The 26990-nt window shown below is 46.7% G+C and overlaps 3 protein-coding genes and 2 non-coding genes across 9 annotated transcripts in view; 3 read left to right on the top strand and 2 right to left on the bottom strand.

The window, feature by feature from the left end:
- Positions 1-15349, bottom strand: part of SGSM2 (small G protein signaling modulator 2) — a 34221-nt gene extending 18872 nt beyond the window's left edge. For 2 of the 3 annotated variants that reach the window (XM_040641157.1, XM_040641159.1), the window contains exons 1-2: positions 15132-15349; positions 11373-11448 (exon numbers count right to left, since the gene is read on the bottom strand). In XM_040641157.1, the coding sequence (XP_040497091.1) occupies positions 11373-11448; positions 15132-15188 (133 nt within the window). In that variant the 5' untranslated portion in view covers positions 15189-15349. The remainder of the gene's footprint in view (positions 1-11372; positions 11449-15131) is intronic. The other variant, XM_040641158.1, reaches the window with a different exon arrangement.
- A 618-nt stretch (positions 15350-15967) lies between these two features.
- The window catches only part of TSR1 (TSR1 ribosome maturation factor), a 19501-nt gene continuing 8478 nt past the window's right edge, over positions 15968-26990 (top strand). Inside the window, exons 1-15 of one of the 3 annotated variants that reach the window (XM_040641153.1) lie at positions 15968-16062; positions 16700-16803; positions 17108-17327; positions 17444-17578; positions 17973-18397; positions 19179-19338; positions 19808-19962; positions 20419-20615; positions 21739-21901; positions 22248-22358; positions 23092-23224; positions 24549-24665; positions 25295-25435; positions 25540-25614; positions 25741-26008. In XM_040641153.1, coding sequence (XP_040497087.1) covers positions 16014-16062; positions 16700-16803; positions 17108-17327; positions 17444-17578; positions 17973-18397; positions 19179-19338; positions 19808-19962; positions 20419-20615; positions 21739-21901; positions 22248-22358; positions 23092-23224; positions 24549-24665; positions 25295-25435; positions 25540-25614; positions 25741-25919 — 2364 coding nt within the window. In that variant the 5' untranslated portion in view covers positions 15968-16013 and the 3' untranslated portion in view covers positions 25920-26008. Of the gene's footprint in view, positions 16063-16394; positions 16520-16699; positions 16804-17107; positions 17328-17443; positions 17579-17972; positions 18398-19178; positions 19339-19807; positions 19963-20418; positions 20616-21738; positions 21902-22247; positions 22359-23091; positions 23225-24548; positions 24666-25294; positions 25436-25539; positions 25615-25740; positions 26009-26990 lie in introns of those variants that run through there. The other 2 variants (XM_040641152.1, XM_008695272.2) reach the window with 2 other exon arrangements.
- On the top strand, positions 22507-22598 carry LOC121105086. Its single transcript, XR_005837516.1, has one exon. It is a non-coding gene; the product is annotated as a small nucleolar RNA SNORD91 family (small nucleolar RNA).
- Positions 23363-23457, top strand: LOC121105084. Its single transcript, XR_005837514.1, has one exon. It is a non-coding gene; the product is annotated as a small nucleolar RNA SNORD91 family (small nucleolar RNA).
- Positions 26147-26990, bottom strand: part of SRR (serine racemase) — a 7987-nt gene continuing 7143 nt past the window's right edge. The window contains 2 exon segments of the mRNA XM_008695271.2: positions 26147-26467; positions 26814-26990. The exon segment at positions 26814-26990 is cut by the window's right edge and continues 6 nt beyond it. Coding sequence (XP_008693493.2) covers positions 26252-26467; positions 26814-26990 — 393 coding nt within the window. The 3' untranslated portion in view covers positions 26147-26251.

Here is a 26990-nt window from a genome sequence, read left to right as displayed (position 1 = left end):
AAGGGCTGGGTTTTTGCAAGACCTCTCCCTGGCAGGAATAGGAGAGGGGGGTCACAGGCTGCCTAGAGGTGGATGGAGATGCCGTTCCCTCAGGAAGAGGGGAACTAAGGCCCTATCAAATTGACTGTGACTACTGTTGTTAGAATATGAAGCCTGGCCTTAGGAAATAACCACTGATCCCAGGCTCTCACCTGGTTTTTGTTCTCATTTTTAGTAACTGACAGGCAGTCACTGCTGTCCTATAAGAGTTTTGTCTGGCCCTCTCTTGTACTGAAGTCAAGAAGTTGGAAAGAGTCCTGGGACTGGAGGCTGGACCCGGTAAGAGCATCCCAAGGGAGGGGAAACAAGGCAGGACCCTCCCTCTCCTAGGAGCTTCCTGCTGGGCTCTTCCCTACTCAGGCCTCAGAGGACTTTATTTTATAAGGCACAGCCTTTCCCTCACAGCATGTTCACACATGTATGTGCAAATGTGTGTACAAACAGATACACCTATACATATCATGTGTGTATGGGGCATGTGGGGAAATCTCAACTTAAGTGTCCCCATACTTCACTCCATGGCTGTCCCCTGGGTTCCTGGAGGTCCTGCGTGGCCCTGTGATGTACAGGTGCGTGAGTCCCAGTCTCTTGGTCCTGGGGTTGCAGCACCAATAGGAAAGTGGTGACCATTTCCTGGGATTCCACTCCCCATTCAGAGTGGGAGAGAAGCAGCACTGAACATGGCCAGAGTGGCAGCAGACGGCACCAGTCCTGCAGGGAATCATGTGTCTCAGTGATATGACTAATTGCTGGCATAATGAGCCATTAGCCTTCCCACCTTCCCCAGGAGACTGCAAATGCAGCCAGGCTGGGGAGCCTGGTATTGGCGGGTAGTAGTGCTCCCATCCCGCCTGGCCTCACCCACACTCTCAGGCAGCCTCTGAGCGCAGGCATTAGGGTTCTCTGGGGTGAGCAGAGGCATCCCTCAGCAATTACTGCAAGTAGAGAATATTGAGAGAAGCCCAAACATCATGCCTAGTACTGTCCTGCACACCCCATAGCCCCTAAGTTCCTTCTATGAAATGCAGGCAAGGTGCCAGGCAATGTCTGGGGAAGGAGAAATCCCTCTCAACTTTACCTTCCAAGCAATGTAAATGACCCTCTACGCCAGGTATTCTTAACCCAGCTCCATGGGCTCCTTGGCCAGTGACTGTTCAAACTACATTTGTCCTTCCCCATTCCCACCGTGGGCTGTCTGCCCCCACCCCTCTGAAAGTGAGCAGGTGCAAGGAAAAATACTGTTTGCAGCATGTAGGCACAGTAGTAATAACAGTAACACTAATAATAATTGAGAACTGCTATCCTAAGAGGGTTCGTGGGTGAGCTGCTGCACCTTCCAAAGACCCCCGAATATCACAAACAAAATCACTGGTGTGCTCCAGGATGCTTACGTGAGTGTTTTTCTGGATAAAGTAGCCATGATTTTAGCCTCTAAAAGGGGTACTTGACCCCCAAAAGCTTTAGAATCCCTCTAAGCTCTAAGACTTTTGGGTTGAGCTGAACCATAGACAGTTCCACTGGTTGAAACTCAGAGGTGCAAGTATAAAGACTCTCCCTGCCCCACAATGTACAGTGAACACCACTCAGAACTCGGTTGCAGAACCATCAGCAATGAGGTCAAATTCTCCCGCTGCCCTCGCTCCCCAGGGAGGGCCTTTCACAGGCTGTCAAGCACCCTTTCCCAGGAGAAACCATCCAGAGGCCCATGCCTTGCCTTTCCTGACCAAAGGCCCAGAGCACCAAGCAAAACTCCAGCACCTTATACTGCTTTCTGCCCCAGACTGCCACCATGACCCCTCCCCAGGGTGGAGGGCTGTGGCAGAGATGTTCATCACGGCTTAAGCACCAAGTCAGCCCAACCCATCCTCCTTCAAAGTGAAGGCTCAGGACCCCCCTTCCACTAGGTCCCGGTATCACCTATAGCCACTCTGGAACCACCAGAAGAGGGGCAAGACATCCCTGACATCATCTAGCTCATTTCATATGGGACAAATGTGTACTAATTAATACAAATCAACACTATTTTTGGTCATTGGTTGGAGTGGAAAGGTTTGGGTGAATAAATTGAAACAAACAGAGAAACAGACATCATTCAATAAGCACAACTCTCTCACTTCTGAGAACCTTGGTCTTCCAGGAGAACTTTGGAGCTATGTTGCCAGATGAGCCCACGATACCCTCTCTACTCTGTCATCCCATCCCACTGACAAGAAGGCTCAGGGAATTACAAGAACCTTGCTGTGGACATCTCTCCCAAAAGGTCTGGCACCATCTTCCCAGGGAAAAGCTGGGAATTATAGGCTGAGACTAGCCCTGGAACTCTCCCTCACCAGCCTCTGATGTCCCAATAAGGTCTACTGAGTTATGGGGCTTAACAAATGCTAAATGGGCTAGAGACCACAAGTGCTAACAGAATCTTCTAGGGCCCCCTCCCACAAATCCTTACATACTGATCTCACCACTCCAAGGAGTCCAATTTAGAATAAAGGGGACATTGGTAGACAGAGACGGAAGGGACCTTATCAGACCTTGCTGTGGAGAGAGCTGGCTGGCATCACTCCTATGGAGGCAGTGCGGTACTATCCATCAGCAGTGCGAATAACCTCTGACCCAGTAACCCCTCTACTGAGAATCTAGTCTACGAACATAACTGCAAGATTACTTAGTTAAAACAGCAAAAGACTGGAAACTATCCTCATGTCCATCAATGGGGACAGGTTAAGTAAATATGGTATATTCATACAACAGATTATTATACGACTCTGAAAACAAGTGAGGATGTTTTCTAGGAATTCACAGTGAAAAGTCTCCCAAAGCAAGATGCAGGGCAGTATGACTGCATACCTTTTCATTACAAAAAGGGTGTGTGTGGGGGAAACAAAGAATATAATTTCTTTTACTAGGATAAAAAATTCTGGAGGGATGCATAAGAAGCACAAGTGGTAGCGGTTACCTGTGTGGAAATAGTAAGTGGAGGGAGAGTGGGTGAGTGGAGCCAGGTACGGAGCAAACTCGACGCTGTACACCTTCTGTACAGTGTTGATTTTTGAACCAGGTAAAGTGTTACCAAATCAGGATAATAATTATATTAAACAGGTGACCACTCCAACCCAGATACCATGATTCTATTAGGAGATGATGTTAGAGACTTTCTCTAGCCTGGAGGTGAATCAAAACTCACAAAACCCGGAAAGGCTGGGTCTGTCCATGGGCACCCAGTCCTTCACCAGCTCCCGCAGCAATCCCTCCCAACTGGCTTGGATCCCCAATCCTACAAGAGCACCTGGGCTCTGCTTAGCTTAGTCACAGATGATCTGAGCTAGGCAGGGACCAGAGAAACACTTCAGTGGGCTGGGACAAGCTGAGGTACCCCAGGAGCCCATAAGAATGGACTAACACTATGGCTGCCCAGGACACGCAGCAGTGGTAGAGAGCTCCTCAATCAGCCCGGGGCGCCTCAGCAACAACCCTGGCTCGCACATACGTACCTATGTTTAAAACTGTGCTCAGCAGCCAAGGGGCCTGGTAATAGGGGGGTCCACTGAATGGCCTTCAGAGAACTAGGCCAGTTGGTTGAGATACAGGGACACTGCATGCAGAGTTAGCACAGCCTGACCTGAAGACTAAGCCCAAGGCTCTAAGCCAAGAAGGGACGGTAATGGGAAGAGCACTTCTGCTCCCCCACCTCTGCTGGCTGCCATCTGTGCAAAGGGGGAGTTCTGTTGTAGTTTCCATAGAGAACCCAAGTGAGGAAAGTGCTGGGTGGAGCAGTGAGCCACAGGTGGCTAGTTTGGATCCTGGAGTTTTTGAAGATACTGCTTAGAGCAGAATATTTATTTTTTAATTTTTTATTATTATTAAAAATATTTTAAAATATTTTATTTATTTGAGAAAGAGAGCATGAGTAGGGGGGTAGGGGCCGATTCCCCAATGAGCAGGGAGCCAGATGCAGGACTTGATTCCAGAACCTTGAGATCATGACCTGAGCTGAAGGCAGACGCTTAACCGACTGAGCCACCCAGGCGCCCCTTAAAAAATATTTTTAAAGTAATCTCTGTGTTCAATGTGGGGCTCAAACTCACGACCCCGAGATCAAGAGGCGCATGTTCCACTGACTGAGCCATCCAGGTGCCCCTAGAGCAGAATTTTTAAAAGCTGAATGGCTTGGGTGGTGGAATCAAGATTGCCAGGAGAGCAGCAGCCTCCCTGGAGATAAAGGAATGGGTGGGATGGGCAGCCTTTAAGTAGGAACTCCCCCAACTGCAAAGTGAGAAATCAGTATTTTGTTTGTAGCAGATGAAGTGGGAAGAGCAAAGAGGAGAGGGCAGGCATCATCCACCTCTCTCCTCCCCAGTTCCCTGGCTGGCTATTCCCATCCAGGGATCTAGAACAGCTGTTTCCACCCGGAACGAGCATTTCTATGGTAACTAGAGTATATTTTCTCTCAGCCGGCACTAGTGACGCTGACTACTTCAGCTTTCAGGGGCAGTCAGCCTTGTTCAATGCCCTAAGACAAGAAAGCAACTCTCCCATTCAGACTTTCACTGTGAGGAGAAAGCACTGCCCCCGATATTCCAGAACCTGGCAGGTGAGGGAAATGAAATTCCTGCCACATACATCCATCTTCTTTGTTCCGATGGAGACGCAGGGCAGAATGTGCACGCACAGTGCTCACAATGGCTTTCCCGGGAACCAGGCCGGTGCTGGAGTCGCTCAGCTCAGCAAGGGACCCGCTGTCTCCCGGAGTATCTCTGAACACCCCAAGTCCACTGTTTGGTGATGTGAGCCATGTCTCCACAAGGGCCAACTGCTCCTCAAGGCTCCTCAAGGCTCTTTTCCTAGGTGGGCCACATGGGCAGACCCATCCCTGGGTAGCATGGGCTTTGGAGCAAGACGTATATGGATTCAAACTGTAGCTCCTTTCCCTACTAGCTATTTGACTTTGTGCAAACCACTAAATCTCTCCGAGCTTCAGCTCCAATCAGGGAAAAGAACAGATCCCATCTCAATAGGTTTGGAGTGACTACAAGCAGACCATGCAGAGACACAAAAGGCTCCTTTTTTACTTCTCAAGGACCCTGCAGGTGATGATTAACACTGGCGCCTTTCTCCTGCACCTCAGGCCCATCTCCTGGCTTCTCTCCTGTCCCTGCAGATGGTCTCGCTGTGCTCTTCTCTAAGGCACCCTGTCTGCCTACACACTGGGTTTCAGCCCCTCTCACCTCTCAAGGACATCATTCCAGCAAACATTTCTCTTCCTTGTACCTTTAATGTTTCCTTATTAGGGTCTTCCCATTTGTGCATAAACATTCTGTAACTTCTTCAATTAAAACAAAACAAAACACTGCTACCACCACCTCCCTTGGCCCTATTCCCATTCGGGTATTGAAACATTTAGCTGCTCCCCTTTACGTAAAATTTCTCAGGAGAGTTGTCTATGCTCACTGCATCTCTTCCTCCTCCTATCCCCTCCGCCTTAAAAACAACAACAACAACAAACTTCATTATGGAAAATTCCATATACAAAAGTAAAGAGGATGATAGAATGAACACCACGTACCCATCACCTAACCCAAGCAATGATCAAGTCATGACCCATCTTGTTTCAGCTGTACCACCTCCACCACTTTTTCACTTATCCCATTTTAAAGTAAATTTTAGATATCATATATTTTTATCTATGACTATTTCAGTAGGTATCTGTAAAAGATGACTCTTTTAAAAAGATGTATGTAATACCTTGATTGCACCTACAAAATTAGTAAAAATTTCTTAATATGATTAAGTTCCCTGACTGAGTCCCTGGAGTTCAAATTTCTCTAATCGTTTAGATGCTCCAAACTGTCAGAAACATGGATTCTCAGATGAAGTCCTGGAGAAGGTTCAAGGAGGCTTGATGGGGAAGGTTTTAGGATCACTTTTTTTTTAATTCCAATGTAATTAACATGCAGTGTTATATTAGTTTCAAATGTACAACCTAGTGATTCAACAGTTCTATACATTATTCAGTGCTCACCACTGTAAGGGTACTCTTAATCCCTATTTCACCCATCCTGCCACACTGTAGGATCAGTTTGAAGAACAAAGTAGAAAGCTGCTGCTGGTGGTGATGATGATAATGGCAACATTTATTGAGCACCCACTCTGTACCTGGCTCCATGCTGTGTGCTTTACCTGTGTCACTCCGTTAGTCCTCACACCAACCTTCAGAACTGCTGGCCATGGTCACACACTTAGAGCATGGGTTACAGACCACCACCATATGCCCTCAGCCTCGTCCCAAGGCAGGGTGAGAGTCACTTCCCCAGGGGGCCTTCCTTCCTACTCAGTTATTTGCAGAGGGAAGGCAGAAGCCAGATATCCTGAGAACGAGCTGTTCATTCAGCATGGGTGGGAAGAAGAGAGGAGGATTCCCTTTCACAGACTAGAAACTGCCTGGAGTCTGAATCTCAGCATGTGCTGAAACAGCTCTGGTTGCAACGTCTCAGGTGAGAGGCAATCCTTCCACAGCACCTGCTTCTCTCCCAGCTCATGAGCATCTCCTTGCCATGCCCCAGAGGAGCTCACCGCAGTCGACCTTCCAGGCTAATGAAAGCTGCTTAGCAACGGGGAGCGGGGAGCGGGTTGTTAATAAAGCCCTGCTGCTGTTCCCAGCTCCACAGACTCCACCCCTGTCTCCCATGACAGCTCATCTTCAGCCTGAAGCTGAATCCTCAGATGGAGGATGTGTGCAGGGGGCGCTGGGACCCCGGTGACTGAGGGGCAGGGCTGACCTGGGCCTGGGCCCTACCCCCAGTGCCTTCGGTGCAGGGAGACATCAAGAGTCTGAGAACCTGCTGTGCCAGGCCAGCTCTATAAACCTGTTCTACCCAGCAAAGGTTAAACTCCAAACTCGGTGCCCAATCAGAACAGAGCACACGGACATACTGTGGAGGTAGCCACACCTCGCTGTGAGCCTGAGGAAGGGCAGGTCCAGAGCAATGGTGGGCTTCTCCAGTGCTCAAGGGTTGATGCCTGAATTACCTCAGATCCCGGACGGGAAGAGAGTAAATGTGTCCTTTATAAGCATGTATATTATTATTACAAATGCAGAGTTCAAAGGCAAAATCTGGGACAGTTTGGTGTTTAACCCTAACCTTGAGGTGCCCAAAAGCAAAAGTTAAAAGCACCATAGGGCACCTGGCTGGCTCAATAGGAGACTCTTGATCTTGGGTTGTGAGTTTGAGCCCTACATGGGGTGCTTATCAAATAAAACTTTGAAAAGTTAAAAGCACCTTTGCCCTTGAGGGGAGGCGGTGGCAGGAGACATCAGCTTACACCTGGGGATTTAAGAAGCCACAGAGAAAACGAGGTGCATTAATTTGATTCAACAGTATGCCTTTATAGTAAATGTTTCAAAGACCATATTATGAAATGAAATGCAAACTTGACAAGCCTTTATAAGATAAAAAAGTGATATCGGAGGACCCCCTCCTACAGTGGTAGGTTTGGGCCTACTCCCCAAGCCCCGCCCTCCGGCTGCAGGAGGGGGCAGTCACACAGGCCTGATCCTGACAGCCATGCTGTGTGGTTGGAGAACAGCACACAGAGGAGACCCCCTCCCCCTGCCAGCCAGGGCTTGCCGGCAAAGCTTCCTCACAAGGTTTCTACCTACAGGGGCCTGACCAGCTTCTGGACAGACAGGTTTAGGAACAACCGCAGCACACACACAAGAAACACACACTTCTCACCAGTCCTGGGAGTCTCCTTCCTCCCGTGGGGAATAGGAACAGGGGTCAGGCACAGCTTTCCTGGGTTTGCCCAGGGTCAGGGCCCAACCCTGGGACTCTTCAGTTCCATTTCTAAGGCTCTCCAGGAAGATTCTGTTTCTGGTTCAAATATCTCTAAGGAAGCTGAGAGCAGCTCATCTTGCCCAGGCCCTGCCCTCCTCTGCCAAGAACAGAGGGGCCAGGATAGAGCAGAGGGGCCCAAGTGCTCTCCAAGGCTCTAGGGAATGTGGCCACTCTGTGGTTAATCCAACCTCCACAGCCTTTGCTCTGCTCAGATCTCTCAGTATCTTCTCTGCACTCCAATTCCTCCCAGAACAAAGCTGAATTCTGGATGTGGTTGGGATGACAGCAGGACCCAGTATAAGACTGGATCTAGTTCAGACTACAAAGGCATTTCTGAGCATTTGCCCAGGGGTGAAGGAGACTGGCATATCAAAATCTTCAAAAAGCCAGAGGGGTGGAGTTTTCCATCAATACATATCTATTCTTTCCTCTTCCTCCTCCTAAGAATCCCTGATTATGATTCTATTGTATGATGCATGTAAATGGCTTGCAGACAGGAAAAAAGTTTGATAATCACTGCTTTAAACACATTTTTTTTAAAAGATTTTATTTATTTATTTGACAGAGACAGCCAGTGAGAGAGGGAACACAAGCAGGGGGAGTGGGAGAGGAAGAAGCAGGCTCCCAGCAGAGAAGCCTGATGTGGGGCTCGATCCCAGGACCCTGGGATCACGCCCTGAGCCGAAGGCAGACACTTAACGACTGCGCCACCCAGGCGCCCCTAAACACATCTTAATTTGGGTGCCTGGGTGGCTCAGTTGGTTAAGTGACTGCCTTAGGCTCAGGTCATGATCCTAGAGTCCCAGGATCGAGTCGGGCTCCCTGCTCAGCAGGGAGTCTGCTTCTCCCTCTGATCCTTCCCCCACTCATGCTAAGAAATAAATAAAATCTTTAAAAAAAAAAACCACCTTATTTTAAGCCCAATGTGGGTTTACCTTACCACTGAATACCAATTTTGATGAAGCCCAAGGATTCCTTTTTCCATGGACTTGACTTAGCTTTATACTGTTGGCAAACCCTCCTGCTAACATTCCCCTCAGTGACAGCACTGAGCCCAAGGCAGGGGTAGCAAACTGGTAGAGGCTTGGAGATGCCTTTTTTTTGGCCCATACATTTTTTAAGAATGGGAATTATGGGGTGCCTCGGTGGCTCAGTCCGTTAATAGTCCAACTCTTGATCTCAGGGTCATGAGTTCAAGCTCTGCATTGGGCTCCACACTGGGCCTGGCACCTACTTAAAATAAATAAATACACACATAAGGCGGATTAGTTATCAGCCTTTAAAAACTGGGAAATTTCATATAAAAACCCAGACTTCTGGCTCCTCTTAAAATAAAACAAAGGCCATGGCAAGCCTGGGTTGGCATTCCTGCAGGAGCTGAATGGTGGCAAGCTATATTCAGTTCACCCCAGTCCCCACCACCACTGCCTGCAGTCTCACACCCGGACAGCTTCTTGTTCTCGCTGATCGTGGATGTTTAAGTTTCACTGACAGACCTAAGGTACCTCCTGAGATCCAGCAGAACCCTGGAGACTTAGGTCTATTTCACAGACCCCTGTTCTGTTTCAGCAACTAAAACTGGCCGAAAGGAGAAGCATCATTCCTGTTGAGCAAGGTATCTCTGCCTGCTGGAAAGAGCCCTGGGCTTCCAGGCACGAGGCAAAAGTGAAAGCTCCACTGCTTCCTGGGGGCTCCTGGACTGACCAGAGGAGAGCTGACAGTTTCTGCTCATCCTGATTGGCCTGAGTGTGGGATACCCACAATTTTCTCCCTGCCTCTCTTTCCTCTATTCCCCCTTGGCCACCCCCGTGGGGTGCCCATGCCCAAGCTGTTTGCGCTATTTTATTGTTTTCTGTATTTGTTGTATGTGGTCTGGATAAGGAATTAAGCCGTGAATAATTGGGCCACCAGCAGAGCCCTTCTGGTGACAACGATGGATAGAGGCTGACGTCAGCGGCACACAACACAGGTGGAAAGGAGTAGAGTTCTAATATTCTTCGAAGCCACTTACTGCAAGACTAGCATGCTTCTCCCCTAACATAGGTTCTGCCTGAGAAAAGGTGAGATTAGATCGTTCCTTGTAAACCTGGGAATCATAACATCATCTCGAAGAAACGGATACTTACCCAAAGGGAAGATGGTGGGAACTCAAATCCTGCAAACCTAGTTTCAGCCTCACCATCCAATGGAGAAGGAAAGACAGACATTTCCTGAGCTCTTACAGTGCTAGAAATGCTCACATGCATCATCTCAATCCCCACAAAAATTCCTTGAGATGGGAATCACCATCCTGTTTTTAGCAGAGCAAACTAAGGGTGACAGAAGTTAAGAAACTTGTCCAAGATGACAAGCAAGCAGAGCACCAGGATTCACGTGAACCCTCAGGCTGTCACTCAGACTCGGCTCACAGGCCATCTCTCCCCAGCTGTTCTCCCTCATCTCTCTGCTTTATTTTTCTTCATACCTTTATTACAGGATATATTTATGTGTGCATTTGGTTTTCCCTCTCCCCACAAAATGTAAGCCCTGTGGGCAGAGATTCTGTCTATCTTGTCACTGCTGTTTCCCTATCCGGAGAACAGTATCTGGCTCCTGGCAGACCCTCAGCATTTGCTGCTAGACTGGTGGTGGGCAGCTCTGCCTTACCATGGCACTGTCAAACAGTGGTCCTTTCCTTACTTGCTCCTCTCATTCCTTCCTCTCAGAAATACACAACCTCCCTTCCACAAACCCCAAACACCAATCTCAGAGCCCAAGGAAAAACAACGTAGAGATGGCAAGCTGTCCCCTCAGAAAGGGAGCTGAAAGGAAGACTGAATTCCTGGAAATCCTATGTAGAGACAGGCTTGCCCCTGCAAAGGCAGAATGCTTCACAGTGAGGAGGAAGGGATGCTTTATTGTCTGACTTTTTCCCTTGTAAGGCGGGAGGGCTTTTAGTTTTCCCTCCTATCATAGCTCACATTGTTTTGCACCCAATGCAGTACTTGGAGAGCTGGGATGCCAGAGCAATACAGGTGGGATTAATTAGAAAGTTATGTGGCACAGAAAGCACCCAAAAACACAAACCCTTCCCCCAAAGTAAAAATAAACCAGAGCAGTGGTTCCCAAACCAGAATTACCTAGGTCAGCGGTTCTCAAGGCGTGGTCCTGGACCAGTCCTGGACCAGCAGCATCAGAACCATCTGTCAGAAATGCAAATTCTCAGGCCCACCCCAGACCTACCAGAATCAGAAATTCTAGGGTTGGGACTCAGGAATCTGTGTTTTAACAAGCTCTTCGGGTGACTCTGATGCACGCAAAACATCAAAGGAACTAGATATATATAGATCCTTGGGCCTTGGAGATCCTGATTCCGTAGGTCGGGGGATCTCAAATGCTTCAGAGTTGGATTCTAATTTGCAGCCGTATTTGAAAACTACTAAACCTGAGGACTGTTCTTTCCCTGGCCTAGGACAGTGTCTGTAGTTCTAAACCCACTTCCCACCGCTCCCAGTCACTCACCACACAGAGCAATGATGTGGCTGCTATCTTCATGCACAAACTTCCTGGTGACAGCCTCCTCCATGATTTGCTTCACCTGTGGACAAATGGGCAGCATCTTACTTATTTTTCCGATCAAAGGACTGAGGGTAAGTAAACAGCTTGGCCCTGCTCTCCTGGTCTGGGTCCGGACACTTGCAGAAGGCAGTAAATAGGGATGGAAGGGGTGGGGAAGTAAAGTGTCTTCTTGGAAAGGCAACCAGGAAGAGAGATGTCATAAATCCACCAAGCAATCGGTGCAGATGTTCCAGTCCAGGAGGAAGTGCCCCACTGTGGAGGACAGGATGCCATTTGCTCATCTGTACTTAGCTGGAGAAGGGCTTCTGGGCAGACACACTGTCCTTTAAGGACAATCTAGCTCACTACAGGGTGTAGATAAACCACCTGCCCCTTATTTACTCCCTCTTCTCCAAGGTTAGGGGTAGGTTCAGCCAGGCCTCAGAGACACTCTCCACAAGCTTGCAAGCCCTATTTCAATAAAACCCTAATGTTTTGTGTTCCTACCTGGATGTAAAAGCTTCCAAATACCTTGTAAGATGAATAGTCACAACTTTAAGAAAGCACTTTTAAAAAACCACACACACACAATTTTTTTTATTGATGGATAGTAAAACTATAGAAAAAATAATATGTCATAATTATACAGCTTGATGAATTTTCACAAGCTGCACACACCTGTCAAACCAATAAACAGATAAAGAAACAGAACATGTGGGGCGCCTGGGTGGCACAGCGGTTGGGCGTCTGCCTTCAGCTCAGGGCGTGATCCCGGTGTTACGGGGTCGAGCCCCACATCGGGCTCCTCCGCTATGAGCCTGCTTCTTCCTCTCCCACTCCCCCTGCTTGTGTTCCCTCTCTCACTGGCTGTCTCTATCTCTGTCGAATGAATAAATAAAATTTATTTTATATATATATATATATATATATACACACACACACACACACACAGAGAACATGTGACCAGCCCCCCCAAGTACCCATCACTGCCATACCTCCTTCCAGTCACTACTCCCCTCAAGGATACCTGCTATTCTGATTTCTTACATCATAGAGCTGTTTTGTGGGTTTTTATACTTTTTATAGATGAAATCAGTGTGTAGTGTTTTGTGACTGGGTTTCTTTTGCTCTCTGATTGTAAGATGTGTTCATGTTGTATGTAGCTGTGGATTGTTCATTCTCCATTGTGTTAACACACACAATTGACTGGCATGTGGGTAGTTTCCAATTTGAGGATGTCACGAATAGTGCTACTATGAACATTACAGATATGTCTTCTAGTGAACATAGGTGCTCATTTCTTCGGATTTGTATTTCTAGACAAGGAATTTCTGATACCTATATTCCACTTTACTAGATTTTGCCAAATAGCTCTCCAAAGTGGTTATACAAATTTACATCCCCATCAGCAATGTATGAGGTTCTAGTTGCTCCCAACACTTAAGCCAAGCACTTTTGATGTCCTGGGGGAACCTGCCAAGAGACAGATACTAATACTGGAGATTACAGGAATGGATTACCTCAACCCCAGTATAAAATCTTACAGATAAAGTAATCTCTGGGCAGAGTGTGTCTTTGCCATTCTTTGGACAAGGCATGCAGTGTTCTGATGCTGCCCTTGTCCCTTGGTCCTCACCTAGGACTGTATAGTTTGGAGAATGGTAAAGCTTCTAAAGCCTGGGGAGGAAGGAGGAAGGACCTGGAGGCTTCTCTCTACTGGAAACTGCTCATGATTAGCAGTTAGGTAGAGGGAAATCAGATTGATCCTGCATTCTAAACTGCTAAAAGCTTCCTAGATTTCTTCCCAAGGGGTGTTTGTATTAAACAGCATAAAGTCACAGCTCAAGGACCTGCAGGCATCTGAAACAGGCTGGTAGGGCAGATTTGGGGATTAGAAGGACCTACAGATGACTCTAGAATTATGCCAGAGGTTTTGTGTTGAAAGACCAGCCTTGCCTAAAATTATTCCCACTGTTTCTACTCATAGAAGATGAAAGGATATGTTTCTCTCTAAATTAAGTGCTGAAGGGAGAAAGGAACTAATTGATAAAAGGTTAAACTTTGTCAGGTATAGCTGTGACATATTTTGGACACTTCTCACATTTGTTCAGGAATCATTCTTGGAGTAGTATAAAGAGCCTTCTAAGTATTGAAAAAACAATCACAGTCTTCTCAGAAATCTCTCTTACATCACTGATCAACCCTAAATTTGGATCACACCAACAATCCTAGTACATCTGTCTATAGTTTAGGTGTGGCTACTTTTTTGTTCTTGTTCATACAGTTCATACAGATCTCTGTCACTAGATTGCTTGTTTCCTTAGGATAACCGGAGACTTGGGATTTCCCTTTTCCTTGGGGAAACCAGGGCTGGGGTTTAAATGCTGATTTGGTAATACTCCTGGCCTAAAATACTTTCTTGGCCACTTCACAGGAAAGTCAGGAGTGAGCTTCTCACACACAGCTGGAAAGGTGATGGCTTCAACCACTTCTTGGCCAACAAGAGGGAGGGGACCAAATAAATGTTAGGGCACAGTAGCCAGGCCATAGTTAATGCAGGACAACCACCCAGAGCCTTCCAGAAGTTTGAGAACCCAGAGTCTTCTCCAATCCTAAAACTCTAGGAAGGGGTAAAGGAACCAATATGGTAAACTTTTATATATGAAGAACATATCCTTTCATAGATGAAGAAATTAAAACTCAGAGAGGTTAAGTAAATTATTCAAGTCACACAGAGCTAGGTTCAGAGTATTCCAAGGTTATGAATTCCCACCACTTGCAGTCTCCAAGATATTTACCAAAAACTCATTGAATCCCTACTGTGTGCCAGGTCCTGGATACAGAACAGCAGACAAGAGACGGGTTTCCTGCCCTCATGGAGTTTGCACATCTGGTAGAAGACAGCCACAAAGGTAGGTGCGGATTCATGGTTCCAGAGGCCTGATCCATTCTAATTCACGCTGCAGGTCTGAGCTCTCTAGCTCTCATACTCGGTGAGTCATTCATATGGGTACCACCCCCCCCCCAACACACACAATGAAACCGAAATGGGTTTTGGTGCAGGGTCAAGGTAAAGGACATTAGAGCCAAGGACTCCTCTCTTCCTGACATTTGGGGTCGTGGGCGGGCCGTCCTCAAAGGGGTAAAAATTTTGAGTCTTAAAAACCATTCTCAACCCGCCTTCCCCTCGGTCTCTGGGTAGGGAGGTGGGCGTGTTGTGAGAGGCAGTGACGTGTGCGACGAACCCTCAAGCAGCAGCAACTCAGTTCCCAGAGGGATCCCAGAATCGGGTGTAGGACAAACCCGAGCTAAGCCCCCAAACCACCCGTTTAGCGCGGAGTCTCGCGCGGGGCTCCGCCCCCCCCCAGGCGGCGCGGGCCATGACTGGGCAGCACCACCTCTCTAGAAATCGCCGCCACCCCTCCCCCGACCTTGGTCTCCTAGGGCTGTTGCCGTCACAGGGCGGGGAGCTGCTGGACCGCGGAGCAAACAAGCGCCGGAGCGCCGGCCTGGCCCCTTGGACAGAGGGGTGCTGTCCCCAGATCCGGGAGACAGGCGACAGCCGCCTCCAGTGCAGGACCCCGCCCCCGCCCGGCCCAGGACCGTGAGCTACAGCGCCCGCGCCTGGGAGGGGCGGGGGCTCGGACATTCTCGAGCACACCCCCCCGTCCCCGGCACGCGGGCAGGGACGCGAGCCCCAGGGGGTCCTTGCCCCGACTTTACCTCCTTTTTCACGTTCCACAGCAGTTTCTCTTTGACTGCGTCCTCCGCGCTGCCCATGGTGCGGCGGGTGGCGGGGAGGTGACGCCGAGCTGCCCCCCAAGCCCCCCGCGCGCCCTCGCCGCCTCCGCGCCTCTCAGTTCAGCGCCCCACGCACAAGGCGGAGCCCGCGCCCGCCGCGCTCCCTGCCCGCCGCCGCCGCAGCAACTGCCGGGCGCTGGGCTCCGCAGCCATCTTCCGAGCCCCGCACAGACGTCAGGCGGCTGGCCCGGCCCCTTCCCACAGCCGGGGGCGGGGGGTGCGCTCTGCCACCGGGAGGAGGGAGGGTCGGGGCGCTGGGGGGCGGGGGGAGGCTGCGCGCTCGTCTGGGGGGGGCGGGCCCCCGGGCGCGCGCCTCGCGTGCCGCTGTCATGGCAACGCGCAGGCTCCCGCCCCGAGGGTGCGAACCCGCATTGTGAGCGCCTGCAGCCAGTTCCGCACAGCACTGCGCAGAGTGGTTGGCATGCCCCGGAACCCACAGCTGATGGAAAGTTGCTCACGTCGGAGCTGGCCTCGACCCAGCTAGACGCTCCTTGATTTCTACTCGCTCGTTTTCCCGACGGGAAGGGCAGGGGTCCCCGCGGCTCGAGTACGGCTACGGGGAAGCCAGCGTTACTCTCCTGGCTGAAAGCCCAGAGCTCCGTCGTTCCTCTAAATCCCTCTGAGGGCTCGAGTATCAAGGCCAGCTCTCCTCTCCCGTCCTTCCTGAAGCTATGTGAGAGGTGGGGGCACGGGTTGGAATAACAGATCAGCGGGAACTTGTACGGAGCACGTGAAGGTGAGAAAAGTGCCTTCCACGCGATTCGCCTTGTAGACTTGAACAAGAGAAGGAAAGGGGGGCTCAAAATGGTGACACCTGCTGCTGCAAACGGAGGCGCTACGTGCACAAATCTAGGTGAGAGGAGGGGCTTAGCCCTCTTTCGCAGGAATGGAGAAACAGCTTCCTAAGTGATGTAACTTGATAGCGCAAAAATGAAAATACAGATAGCAAAAAAGCCCTCCAGGACCTAGAGCCCAAACCTCGAACCTATATTCGACTTTTCAAGGTCCCCAGCCGCAAACCGCCGCGTGGGAAAAGTTTACTCGGCGGTTTCGCTGAAACGCGAGCGTCTCGCTCTCTGAGGCTGGTTGGGAAAACTCTCGCGAGAGGAAACGGTGAGCCCCACCCAAAGAGGGGAAGGCAGCCCTAAGAGGGGACCGGAAGCGCTAGATCCGGCCCGGAACTAGTACTGACTCGGTACACGTGAGTGGCAGCATGGCGGCTCATCGTTCTGGCCCCCTGAAGCAGCAGAATAAAGCTCATAAAGGCGGGCGCCATAGGGGTCGGGGATCCGCGCAGCGGGACGGCAAGGGTGAGAAGATAGGGTTGGAGGAAGAAGGGCTGTTTAGTTGATATTAACTAGTTTCCTTTATGTCCAGACTGAGCTACCTCGGGCCTGGACCCCGCGCAGAGGTTCTAACGTGGGCGGAGAGGGTCCCCTTTTTTGACCCTCTGATATCTTGCACAAGATCCCTTACTGATCTTCTTCTAGGTCGTCTCGCACTGAAAATCCTAAGCAAGAAGGTGAGAAAAGAGCTTAGCAGAGTAGACCAGAGGCATCGCGCCAGCCAACTCCGAAAGCAGAAGAAGGAGGCGGTGAGAGGAGCAGGGATTGGGGAATGGTGTGGCTTCACAACTGTTCTAGGCGGATAATACCTCGAACTAAAAAATACGAACCTGGGAAGGGGCTGGGTAATGTCACATGTCAGGAGTGCAGATCTAGGTTCATGCTACGGCATTCTTGGCCTTGGTCCGAGTTCCGGCCCACTCTCCAGGCATACATGTTTCCTTTTACAAGAGAAATGCGGTGGGCTGGGAATGGGGGGTGAGGAAGGGGCACCCATACTGTGGGAAAAGCAATACTGAAACGAAGTACTGAAACATCGATTCGTTCTATTAGGTTCTGGCAGAGAAGAGACAGCTGGGCAGCAAGGATGGTCCTCCTCATCAGATACTGGTGGTGCCCCTGCATGACAGGATTTCCCTGCCAGAGGCTTTTCGGTTGCTTCAGGATAAGGACACCGGAACAGTACACTTCAGTGAATGGGGAAGCACCCATAGCTTTATGCTGTTATGCCCCCGCTTGAAACATCGGTGGTTTTTCACATCTGCAAGGCCAGGTTAGAGCATACAACAGTATCTTATATTGTTATGTTTTGAATAATGGTAATATTCTTCTAGTATAATGTGCTGGTGCCAGACACTGCTTCCCACTAACTTTGTTTTATATGTCTAGGAGAGCTGCACACTGTGTTAGACATGGCTAAAGTTGCAGATACCATCCTTTTCCTCCTTGATCCACTAGAAGGCTGGGACAGCACTGGGGATTACTGCCTTTCCTGCCTCTTTGCTCAGGGCCTTCCCACCTATAGTAAGTGAGTTGGCAGTATTAGAGGCAAAGGAGGGAAGTGAATTAGCATTTATTATGCACCTGTAATTTTCCAGGCATTATGTCCAACACGATACAGTAATACAACTGATGGGTTGTATTTGGCTGGTGGCGGGTTATACATGTATGGCCTAAATTTGGTCCATCACTTAGAAATTATCTGTCAAGGTGCTTTTTTATTTTTGGACTGCCCTTTGCCCAGAGGAAGAAGAATATGAACTTTTGTTTCACTATAAAATTTTTTAGGGCAGTTGAATGTGAGGTTTCTCAGTGATCTCTGGGCTCACAGCTGAATTGTCAGCTTGTTTGTGAACTACAGGGGGGATTTACATGTAGTGAAGCAACAGGTAACAAAGCCTTTCTCTCTTTTTCATAGCACTGGCTGTCCAGGGTGTTTCTGGCCTCCCACCAAGGAAACAAATAGATGCCAGAAAGAAGCTAAGTAAAACAGTAGAGAAGCGTTTTCCTGATGACAAACTTCTCCTGTTAGACACTCAAAAGGAGGCAGAGATGCTGCTTAGGCAGTTGGCTAACCAAAAGCAACGGCATCTTGCCTTTCGAGATCGACGTGCCTACCTGTTTGCTCATACTGCTGACTTTGCGCCGAGTGAAGAAAATAACTTGGTGGGCACCTTGAAAATCTCAGGCTATGTTCGTGGGCAGACTCTGAATGTAAATAGCTTGCTGCATATCATTGGACAGGGTGATTTCCAGATGAAACAGATAGATGCCCCTATGGACCCTTTCCCTTTAAATCCTAGAGTGATCAAATCCCAAAAGGACCCGGGCATGGCAATGGAGGTAAGACTGATGTTTTTAAAGACTGTATTGTAGAGTCACGTGTAAGCTGGTGTAGGATGTGAACTAATGTCAAAGAAGGTAGTCTGCACGCCTAGACAACTATACTAGTCTCTGGAGGTGACTGCTAGATTGAAGTAAGGCAGTTGTTAACTATGAACATGTTGACATAGCACATATTTATCCAGTACTTACAGGTACCTTGCACAGCAATTGGCTTTGAGTTTATAGAAGACACACAAGATGTTTTTCCTTGGACAACTTAATTAGGTTAGAACAAATGGCAAACAACTGTGAAATAAAGATTGAAAAAGTGTGGTTAAGGTATAGACCTGCTGTGGAAGTTGAGAAAGTATACTAGCGAGCTTCATAGAAGAAATCAGACTTGAGCCAGATGTTGAGAAGGAGGAATGTACTTTGTGAGTTGAAGAGAGATGAAACCATATCAAAGAAGTTAGAGACAACATGGACCTAGGCACAGTGATAGATCAGAGGGTTTCTTTGAACTCTGAAGTAATCAGCTTAATGGGAGTAAGGTATGTAATGTAATAAATAGGTAGGAGTGAGACCAGATTATGAAAGGCCTCAAAAGCAAGCAGAGGTAGAGACTTAAAATGGTAGGAAATTGAACGTTTGAAACATTTGACAAATTTTGGCTCTCCGTTTCATTCTATTTCATTCTTTTACTTGAGAACCATGTTATTTTTGGATCTCTCTGGTTACTGTGTTGGATGTGATAGATTTTTGTATAATGTTTGACTGGTGTCAATTCTTTTGTTTCCAGATTTGTGTTACAGATGCTGTAGCTGATATGGAGGAAGACCTTAAGGTCCTAATGAAGGCAGACCCTGATAAACAAGAATCTTTGCAAACAGAGGTTATCCCAGATCCAATGGAGGGGGAGCAAACCTGGCCCACAGAGGAGGAGCTGAGTGAGGCAAATGGTTGGTATTGGCAAACTTGTTTATAATTCGTCTGGCCTGGAATTGTGGATTTTCTCTAGCTGTTCACAGGGTAGAGTGGGATGAGGATGTATTTGGAGGTCAGTTTTTCTCTTCTTAGCTCTAAAGGCTGTATGTTTGTGCCAAGCAAACATTGGACACAGCTTGCTCCATTTTTCAAAATTATTTGTGTTATTATTTCCTAGCAAACAGATAAACAACTTTGTTGCAAAATTATTTAGCTGTGTAGTACTGCTAGTTCTCTCTCTCTCTCTTTTTTTTTTTTTTTTTTTAAGTAGTGCTAGTTCTGAGGCAGGTGAATTAAATTTGGAAGTAGTCTGTTCTACTCATAGTGTCAGTTAGAATTTCTGGTGTTGGTAGCAATATCCAGTATCTTGCTTAGGTGAGAATACCCAGAGTAGTAGCAGAAAGGAGATGTATAATTTAGCTTAACTTGTTTGGGCTTTTACAGACTTCTTGAAGAAAAGTTCCAAGGTGGTAAAGAAGGTTCCCAAAGGGACATCCAGTTACCAAGCTGAATGGATTTTGGATGAGGATGGTGAAAGTGATGGGGAAGATGAATATGATGATATGGAACATGAGGATTTTATTGAAGAGGAATCTCAGGTAAGAAATGGATCCTTGGGCCACTTCTGTGTACAGCCCCATATGCAAGGCAAAGTGCCATCCTGACCTTCAGAGGTGTGTGTGTGTGTGATCAGTTTCTTAGAAAGGCTTTGTTACCTGTAGCTGTCAGAAATGAGACTTCATTTTATAACTTAATCTTTATTAGAATTGATATTGGTTAGGACTGGGTGTCTAGTAAAATTATTTTATTTCTTTTTTTTTAAGATTTTATTTATTTATTAGAGCATGAGTGGGGTGAGGGGCAGAGGGAGAAGGAGACTCCCTGCTGAGCAGGGAACCCAATGTGGGGCTCGGTCCGGGGACTCCAGGATCATGACCTGAGCCAAAGGCAGACGCTTAACTGATTGAGCCACCCAGGTGCCCCAGAATTATTTTATGTCTAGTTCAGTGGCCTGTAAGGTAGAGACGGATGTGAAACTAATCTTTATTCTACAGGATGAGGGCAGTGGAAAGGAAGAGGAGGAGGAATATGAAACTATGACTATGGGAGAGTCTGTGCGTGATGATCTGTATGATGATAATGTGGATGACGAGGCTGAGGAAAAAATGTTGGAGAAATATAAACAAGAAAGACTGCAGGAGATGTTTCCAGATGAAGTAGATACCCCCCGTGATGTGGCTGCAAGAATTCGGTTAGTCAACAAGTCTAAAATCACTATGTTTTTATTGAAAATTTATGTGGCTCAGAACTATGTCAGTGTGATACAAAAGAAGAAAAACACATTGTCCCTGCTCCTGAGGGGCTAACTTTCTTTTTTTTTTCTTTGTTTTTTTTTTTTTTTAAGATTTTATTTATTTGACAGAGACATAGTGAGAGAGGGAACACAAGCAGGGGGAGTGGGAGAGGGAGAAGCAGGCTTCCTGCTGAGCAGGGAGCCCAATGCGGGGCTCGATCCCAGGACCCTGGGATCATGACCTGAGCCGAAGGCAGACGCTTAACAAGTGAGCCACCCAGGTGCCCCTGAAGGGCTAACATTCTGTATAGGAAAGTAAGACAGACATATAGGAGACAGTAATACATAATCAAGTTCTAGACTGGTACATACTAACAATGTTACAGTACTTTAATGAAAGAGAAATACTAAGGTGAATTAGCAAATGCTTCCTGTAGGCGCTAATACTAAAAGTATAAAACATTTGGAGATTTGGGGGAGTTTGGGCAAGAATAAAAGCATGAAGAGTAGATGATCTTGTCTGTTCTGGATGTGAGTGACTAAAGCCAGAGAGTTTATGGTGGATATTAGGAGGTAAGACTTTCATCAAGGACCTTGCTTACCAGATTAAGGAGCTACTCCCTGAAGGAGCCACTGTATGGACTTTGTCAGTGAGGGACTGGGGCTTGGTTCTGAAATATTTATTAGAAGCTGGGGTGTTTTTTTTTTTTTTTTATGTTATTGTTTAAAGATTTTATTTATTTATTTTAGAGAGACACTATGAGCAGGAGGGGCAGAGGGAGAGAGAATCTCAAGCAGACTCCATGCTGAACGCACAGCCAGATGGGGGCTTGATCCCAGGACCCTATGATTCTAATCTGAGTCAAAACCAAGAGTTAGATGCTTAACTGACTCTGCCACCCAGGTGCCCCTGTTAAGAAGCTGTTTTGAAATGTGGTTTTAGGCTGTTAGGTTATCTTGATAGATAGTGGTAAAAGTTTTTTTTTTAAACTAGAACTTTAGCTATTTTAGAAGTGACTTGAGTGAAAAAATAAGTAGCACCGTATAAATTGGACTATTCTTTAAAATCTGCTATATCTAGATTTCAGAAATACAGAGGCCTCAAGAGCTTCCGGACATCTCCATGGGATCCTAAGGAAAACCTTCCTCAAGATTATGCTCGGATCTTTCAGTTTCAGAACTTTACTAATACTAGGAAACGCCTTTTTAAAGAAATTGAAGAAAAAGAGGTTGAAGGAGCTGAGGTATCTGCCTTCCTTTGTCCATCCCTATAATGTGCTTTTGTTTGCCAAGGTGCCCTGTCCTTTACTCCTCCTCTTTGCATGAGTACCTTAGATTTGTGCTGCCCATAGCTGAATTAAAGGAGCTGTTGAGTCACTGGTAAGAGTGATACTGAGAACAAAAGAGGTTTCAGATGGTAACTGAAAAAGTCTAATCTGGGTAGTTGAGGCATCTGTGAAAGGCAATTTTGAAGGGTGAGGATAGGCTTTAGAGTAGTCTCAATGACTTTTAACATATTTGGAGAAATGCTTCATCATTATTGAGACCTTAAGGGTAACTGCATGATTATTTTCTGCTTTCTTCTGGCAGGTTGGCTGGTATGTCACACTTCATGTCTCTGAAGTCCCTAGCTCAGTGTATGAGTACTTTAAGCGAGGAGCACCCTTGATTGCATTTTCTTTACTACCTCATGAACAGAAGGTGAGTTAGTGTCTTACAGGAAATGGGGAATTACAAAACTTTCCAACCAGTTTTGTATTGTATAACAGTCTAAAATTTTATGTGACCGACATTTTGCTAATAGGGATGTGAAAAATCTGCTTTAGGATTAGGAATCAAGAGAATATGATAGAGAAGTCAATGATGGTGTTACCCAACATGTCTGAACCTGTCTGAAGCATCTCAGTGATGCAATCTCTGTGTTCTGAGACTTCTCTTAAGTATGCTTGTCAGATTAGATTTTAACCAAGTGTTGGCAGCCTTAAAGGGGGTGGGGGTTATGCCACGGTGTAGATCTCTTTTATCTTGGTGGCCAGCAGTCATGTGTGTTGGCGTGGATGTGAGACCTCTGGCCTTTGGTCAGTTTGAGAGTTGAGGAGGGAAGGGTCTTGAATGAGTATGGTTCTGAGGCATGTGGTGAGTGGGTGAGTGACTTGAAGGCAATGATTTTGTGGCAGATATTGAGCTTTTGCAATGTTAGACACCTGAAGGTTGGCTCGTATAGGATGATAGTGAAAGGCTCTAAAAACCGGTCTATGTTTGACTTGAATACCAGTTGTTGGTAAATGTAAAAGGTGAATCTCGTTTTGTCAGCTATACTTCTCCATAAATAAGTATTAAAGGGAATCTGAACCTGCTAGTTTGGTTCACCTTCTTTCAATTGAGGGTGCTCTATTTTAGATATGAAGGTCTGTTTTTCTTATGTGTTCCCTAGATGTCAGTACTGAATATGGTGGTGAGCCGGTACTCTGGCAACACTGAACCTGTGAAAGCCAAAGAGGAGCTGATCTTCCACTGTGGGTTCAGGCGTTTCCGAGCCTCACCTTTATTCTCTCAGCACACTGCAGGTAAAGCAGTGGAGAAGCTTCTGGGTTCTTATCCATCTTAATGTCTTCTTGGGGACTATGATTTGTAGTGGGGGTGTGCAGAACACACAGTTTCAAACTCTATAGGTTTCTGGGTTAGGGATATTTACAGTACTCTGGTTTAGAAGCCAATGATGTTTTTATTCACAATGTCTGAACCTGTCTGAAGCATCCCAGTGATGCAACTTCTGTGTGGTGCTGAGGCTTCTCTGCCATGAGTATTTGTTGCAAAGTGGTTTTGAATGGGAGTCAGTGGCTCTATAAAATGGTGTGTCAAAGTGTATAGAACCCTTGGCATCTGATGGTCAGTGGCAGTATGGGTGAAGGCTAAGGGTGGCCCACAGTTGGGTAAAAGAGGTATGTGACTGGCATTTGAGATGTTAGACTAGATGTTGAAGAATGGTGACCAGGGACACTTTTATGGTAAAATGATTATATTCCTATACATTAGGAGTGGGAATATACTTTGCACTACTGTGGAGGCTTCTGAACATCACCTGCACACATTCAGCTCTCAGCAATGGCTGGAGGAAGATGATGAAAGCAGTAATAATGGGTGCTCTGGATAATCTTTGTTCTTACTAGCCATGCTATCTAAATGAGGGATAAACTTCTCTTTCCCTTAAAATATTTTATTTCGCTATAACTTCAGTATTAAGAAGGGGGGAGGGTTTTGTTGAAGGTAAAAGCAGAAGCCTAGATAGGCCTCAGGATCAGAGATGAGCAAAATATGGCTGTTAGGCCAAATCTGCCCCACTTCTTGTTTTTGTTACATAAAATTTTGTGGGAACACAGTTGTGGGTTTTTTTTTCTCTTTACCCTTTTTTTTCCTCATGTATTGTCTGTGGCTATTTTTCTGCTATAGTGGCACAGTTGAGTAGTAGTAGTTGGAACAGAGAGTGTATGGCCACAGACCTGAAATTTTTACTCTGGCCCTTTATAGAAAATGTTTGCCAATCCTTGCCCCAAAGTAAGAGCTGTTGATTTAGTGGAGATATTCTCTGTAAAGCATTGTTTCTCAAATGAGGTAGGGGTGATAAGTATCAATCACCTAGAGAACTTTTTCAAACCCCAGATATAGTCCAAACTCCAAGATTCTGCCTCCAGTTGAAGAATCACTCTGAAGAAGTGAGTTGTATCTTTCAGTTGTATTGAGGTAGGAAAATATTTTGAGAACTAGCTGGGTAAAGAAACTAAGTTGCCTTAGGTTTAACAGTTGCAGTGATACAGCTTTTCACAGGTGTCTGGATTACGTATGGTTTCTCAAAATGCTTTTGGTTTTTCTTTTTAACCCCTATCATGGTAGCGGATAAACATAAATTTCAGAGATTCCTGACTGCTGATGTGGCCTTGGTGGTGACAATATATGGCCCAGTCACATTTCCTCCTGCATCTGTGCTGCTTTTCAAACAGAATAGCAATGGTAAGTTAAGTTCACTGAGGTGAACAGGCCTGCAGGTCCTTTATAGGTTTAAAACCATTTTCTAAATTTAGATTTAAGAGCCATCTGGCATGAAGAAGGTAATGATAGTTTTTGAAATATCCCAGTCTCAGCCTCACAATGATCTGAGGCAAGGATGACAAATGGGGTTTTCTCTTGCTTACAAAGCATAGCTAATAGGTAGATGCTTCTCAAACTCTTATATTTAGGATAGGCTCTGGGGACAGGCTTAGTGGGAATTTCATTTAATGATCTTTGCCATGGACCCAGGAGGGCAGCATAATATAGCCCTACTTTAAGTTAGTTTCTCTAGGGGCGCCTGGGTGGCTCAGTCGTTAAGTGTCTGCCTTCGGCTCAGGGCGTGATCCCAGAGTGCTGGGATCGAGCCCCATATCAGGCTCCTCCGCTGGGAGCCTGCTTCTTCCTCTCCCACTCTCCCTGCCTGTGTTCCCTCTCTCACTGGCTGTTTTTCTCTCTGTCAAATAAATAAATAAAATCTTTAAAAAAAAAAAAGTTAGTTTCTCTAGAGTTTGTTAGGTCTTTAAATGGACTGGAGCAATAAGTGAAGGCTTTGGCTTGTAGACTCCTGCTGCTCTGCTTTTGCTCCTTAGGAATGCACAGCCTCATTGCCACAGGCTATCTATTGTCAGTGGATCCGGACAGAATGGTCATCAAGAGAGTTGTTTTGAGTGGTCATCCTTTCAAAATTTTTACTAAGATGGCAGTAGTGCGTTACATGTTCTTCAACAGAGGTAGGTGTGAAGGATGGGATCAGGTTGCCTTTGTGGGGTGACGGTTGAGTTTACATTTTGTAGGTATATGTTTCATCTTGGTCTTCTATGTGTTTCATTCTAAGAGGATGTGTTGTGGTTTAAACCAGTGGAACTGAGAACAAAGTGGGGCCGCAGGGGACACATCAAGGAGCCTTTGGGTAAGAAAACGTGGATTTGGCACCTTGCCCAGGTTTTCCCAGTGCTACTAAATGACTGTTGGGTTAGAAGACTACTGCTTTAAAATTTTCTATTTCAGTTTGACTGACTTGCTTTTTTTTTTCTAGGTACTCATGGCCACATGAAGTGCAGTTTTGATGGGAAGCTAAAATCTCAGGACACAGTACTGATGAACCTCTATAAACGAGTTTTCCCCAAATGGACTTATGACCCATATGTACCAGAACCAGTACCGTGGATGAAAAGTGAGATTTCTTTATCAGTGCCCGAAGTGGACATGAAGTAATGGATTCATTGGGATTCTGTCTCATTGTTACCAGTGAATACTCTAGGGATAGGAGCCTACAGGTTGTAATTAGGCAAAGTTTGTGTTTTCTGCTTTAGCCTAGAGGTCTATTGCCTTTTTGCAAAAGGCTTTTCTTGGCCTTGACAAGGTGTCTCAGTAAACTATGGATGTTTTTCTCTTGCTACTTAGTTAGAAAAAAAAGCTATAACTGAAACATCCACTCTCCATTAGGAATTTGAAAGCTGTTTAAGAGGAATATAGGAAGTTAAAGTAACCAGGAAACAAAATTTCCAAGTGTCTAGAGATACCGAATCCTATCTCATTTGCATAAACTAAACAGAAACAGATTGATAAGAATCTGGCCTTTCAGCCTGCTTCACCCAAGTTAGGGAGGTTAGGTCTACATTTCCACCACTGAGCACAATACAAATGTTCTTTACTTCTGGGGAAACTGTTTGAAAATGCTGAGACAGTACAGCAGCCACTCCAACACCAGCTGTAGGTTCAATAAGCAGTTTCATCCTCTCCCACACCAGCTGGGTTGCATACTGTTGGTATGGAAGGGAGTAAGAATTAGTGAAATGGGAAAAAGGGAAAAAGCCTAGTTAGTTGGCCTTTACAATTAAAGGCCAGATGGGGTTACATGCCCATTCCGACTTTTTCTTCTTGGCCATATGTATATGCTCACCAATGAAGGGCAGGGCTTTTTTCCCATCCTAACTCTGCTGCTAATGTTGGAAGGGTTGTCTTAATACATCTGGGGCACCCTCTCACGGCATGAAGTCACCTAGTCAAGTCCCCAGGGAATAAGTTGCTACTCATAACAGGAGAAGACTCTTTTGCCTAAGAAGTTCCTCCATTCTTTCATATTTTCCTTTCTTACCAGAACCTCACCTTAATTTCATCCTCTGTGACTGTGAAGACATCATCAACAAGGTCCCTTATAATAGGCCAGGTGTTTAAGCCAATGCTGGATTTGACACCATCTGCTATGGTTTCTGGAGGATAGGGATTGGGAGTCAGTTCCCCTTTCAGCTTGGACTGGTAGCAGTCATCTGCATTCAAGGGTTC

The sequence above is a fragment of the Ursus maritimus genome, unplaced genomic scaffold (genome assembly GCF_017311325.1).
Source record: "Ursus maritimus isolate PB19 unplaced genomic scaffold, ASM1731132v1 scaffold_24, whole genome shotgun sequence".
Lineage (NCBI taxonomy): Eukaryota > Metazoa > Chordata > Mammalia > Carnivora > Ursidae > Ursus > Ursus maritimus.
This window is presented reverse-complemented; position numbering and strand designations above follow the sequence as displayed.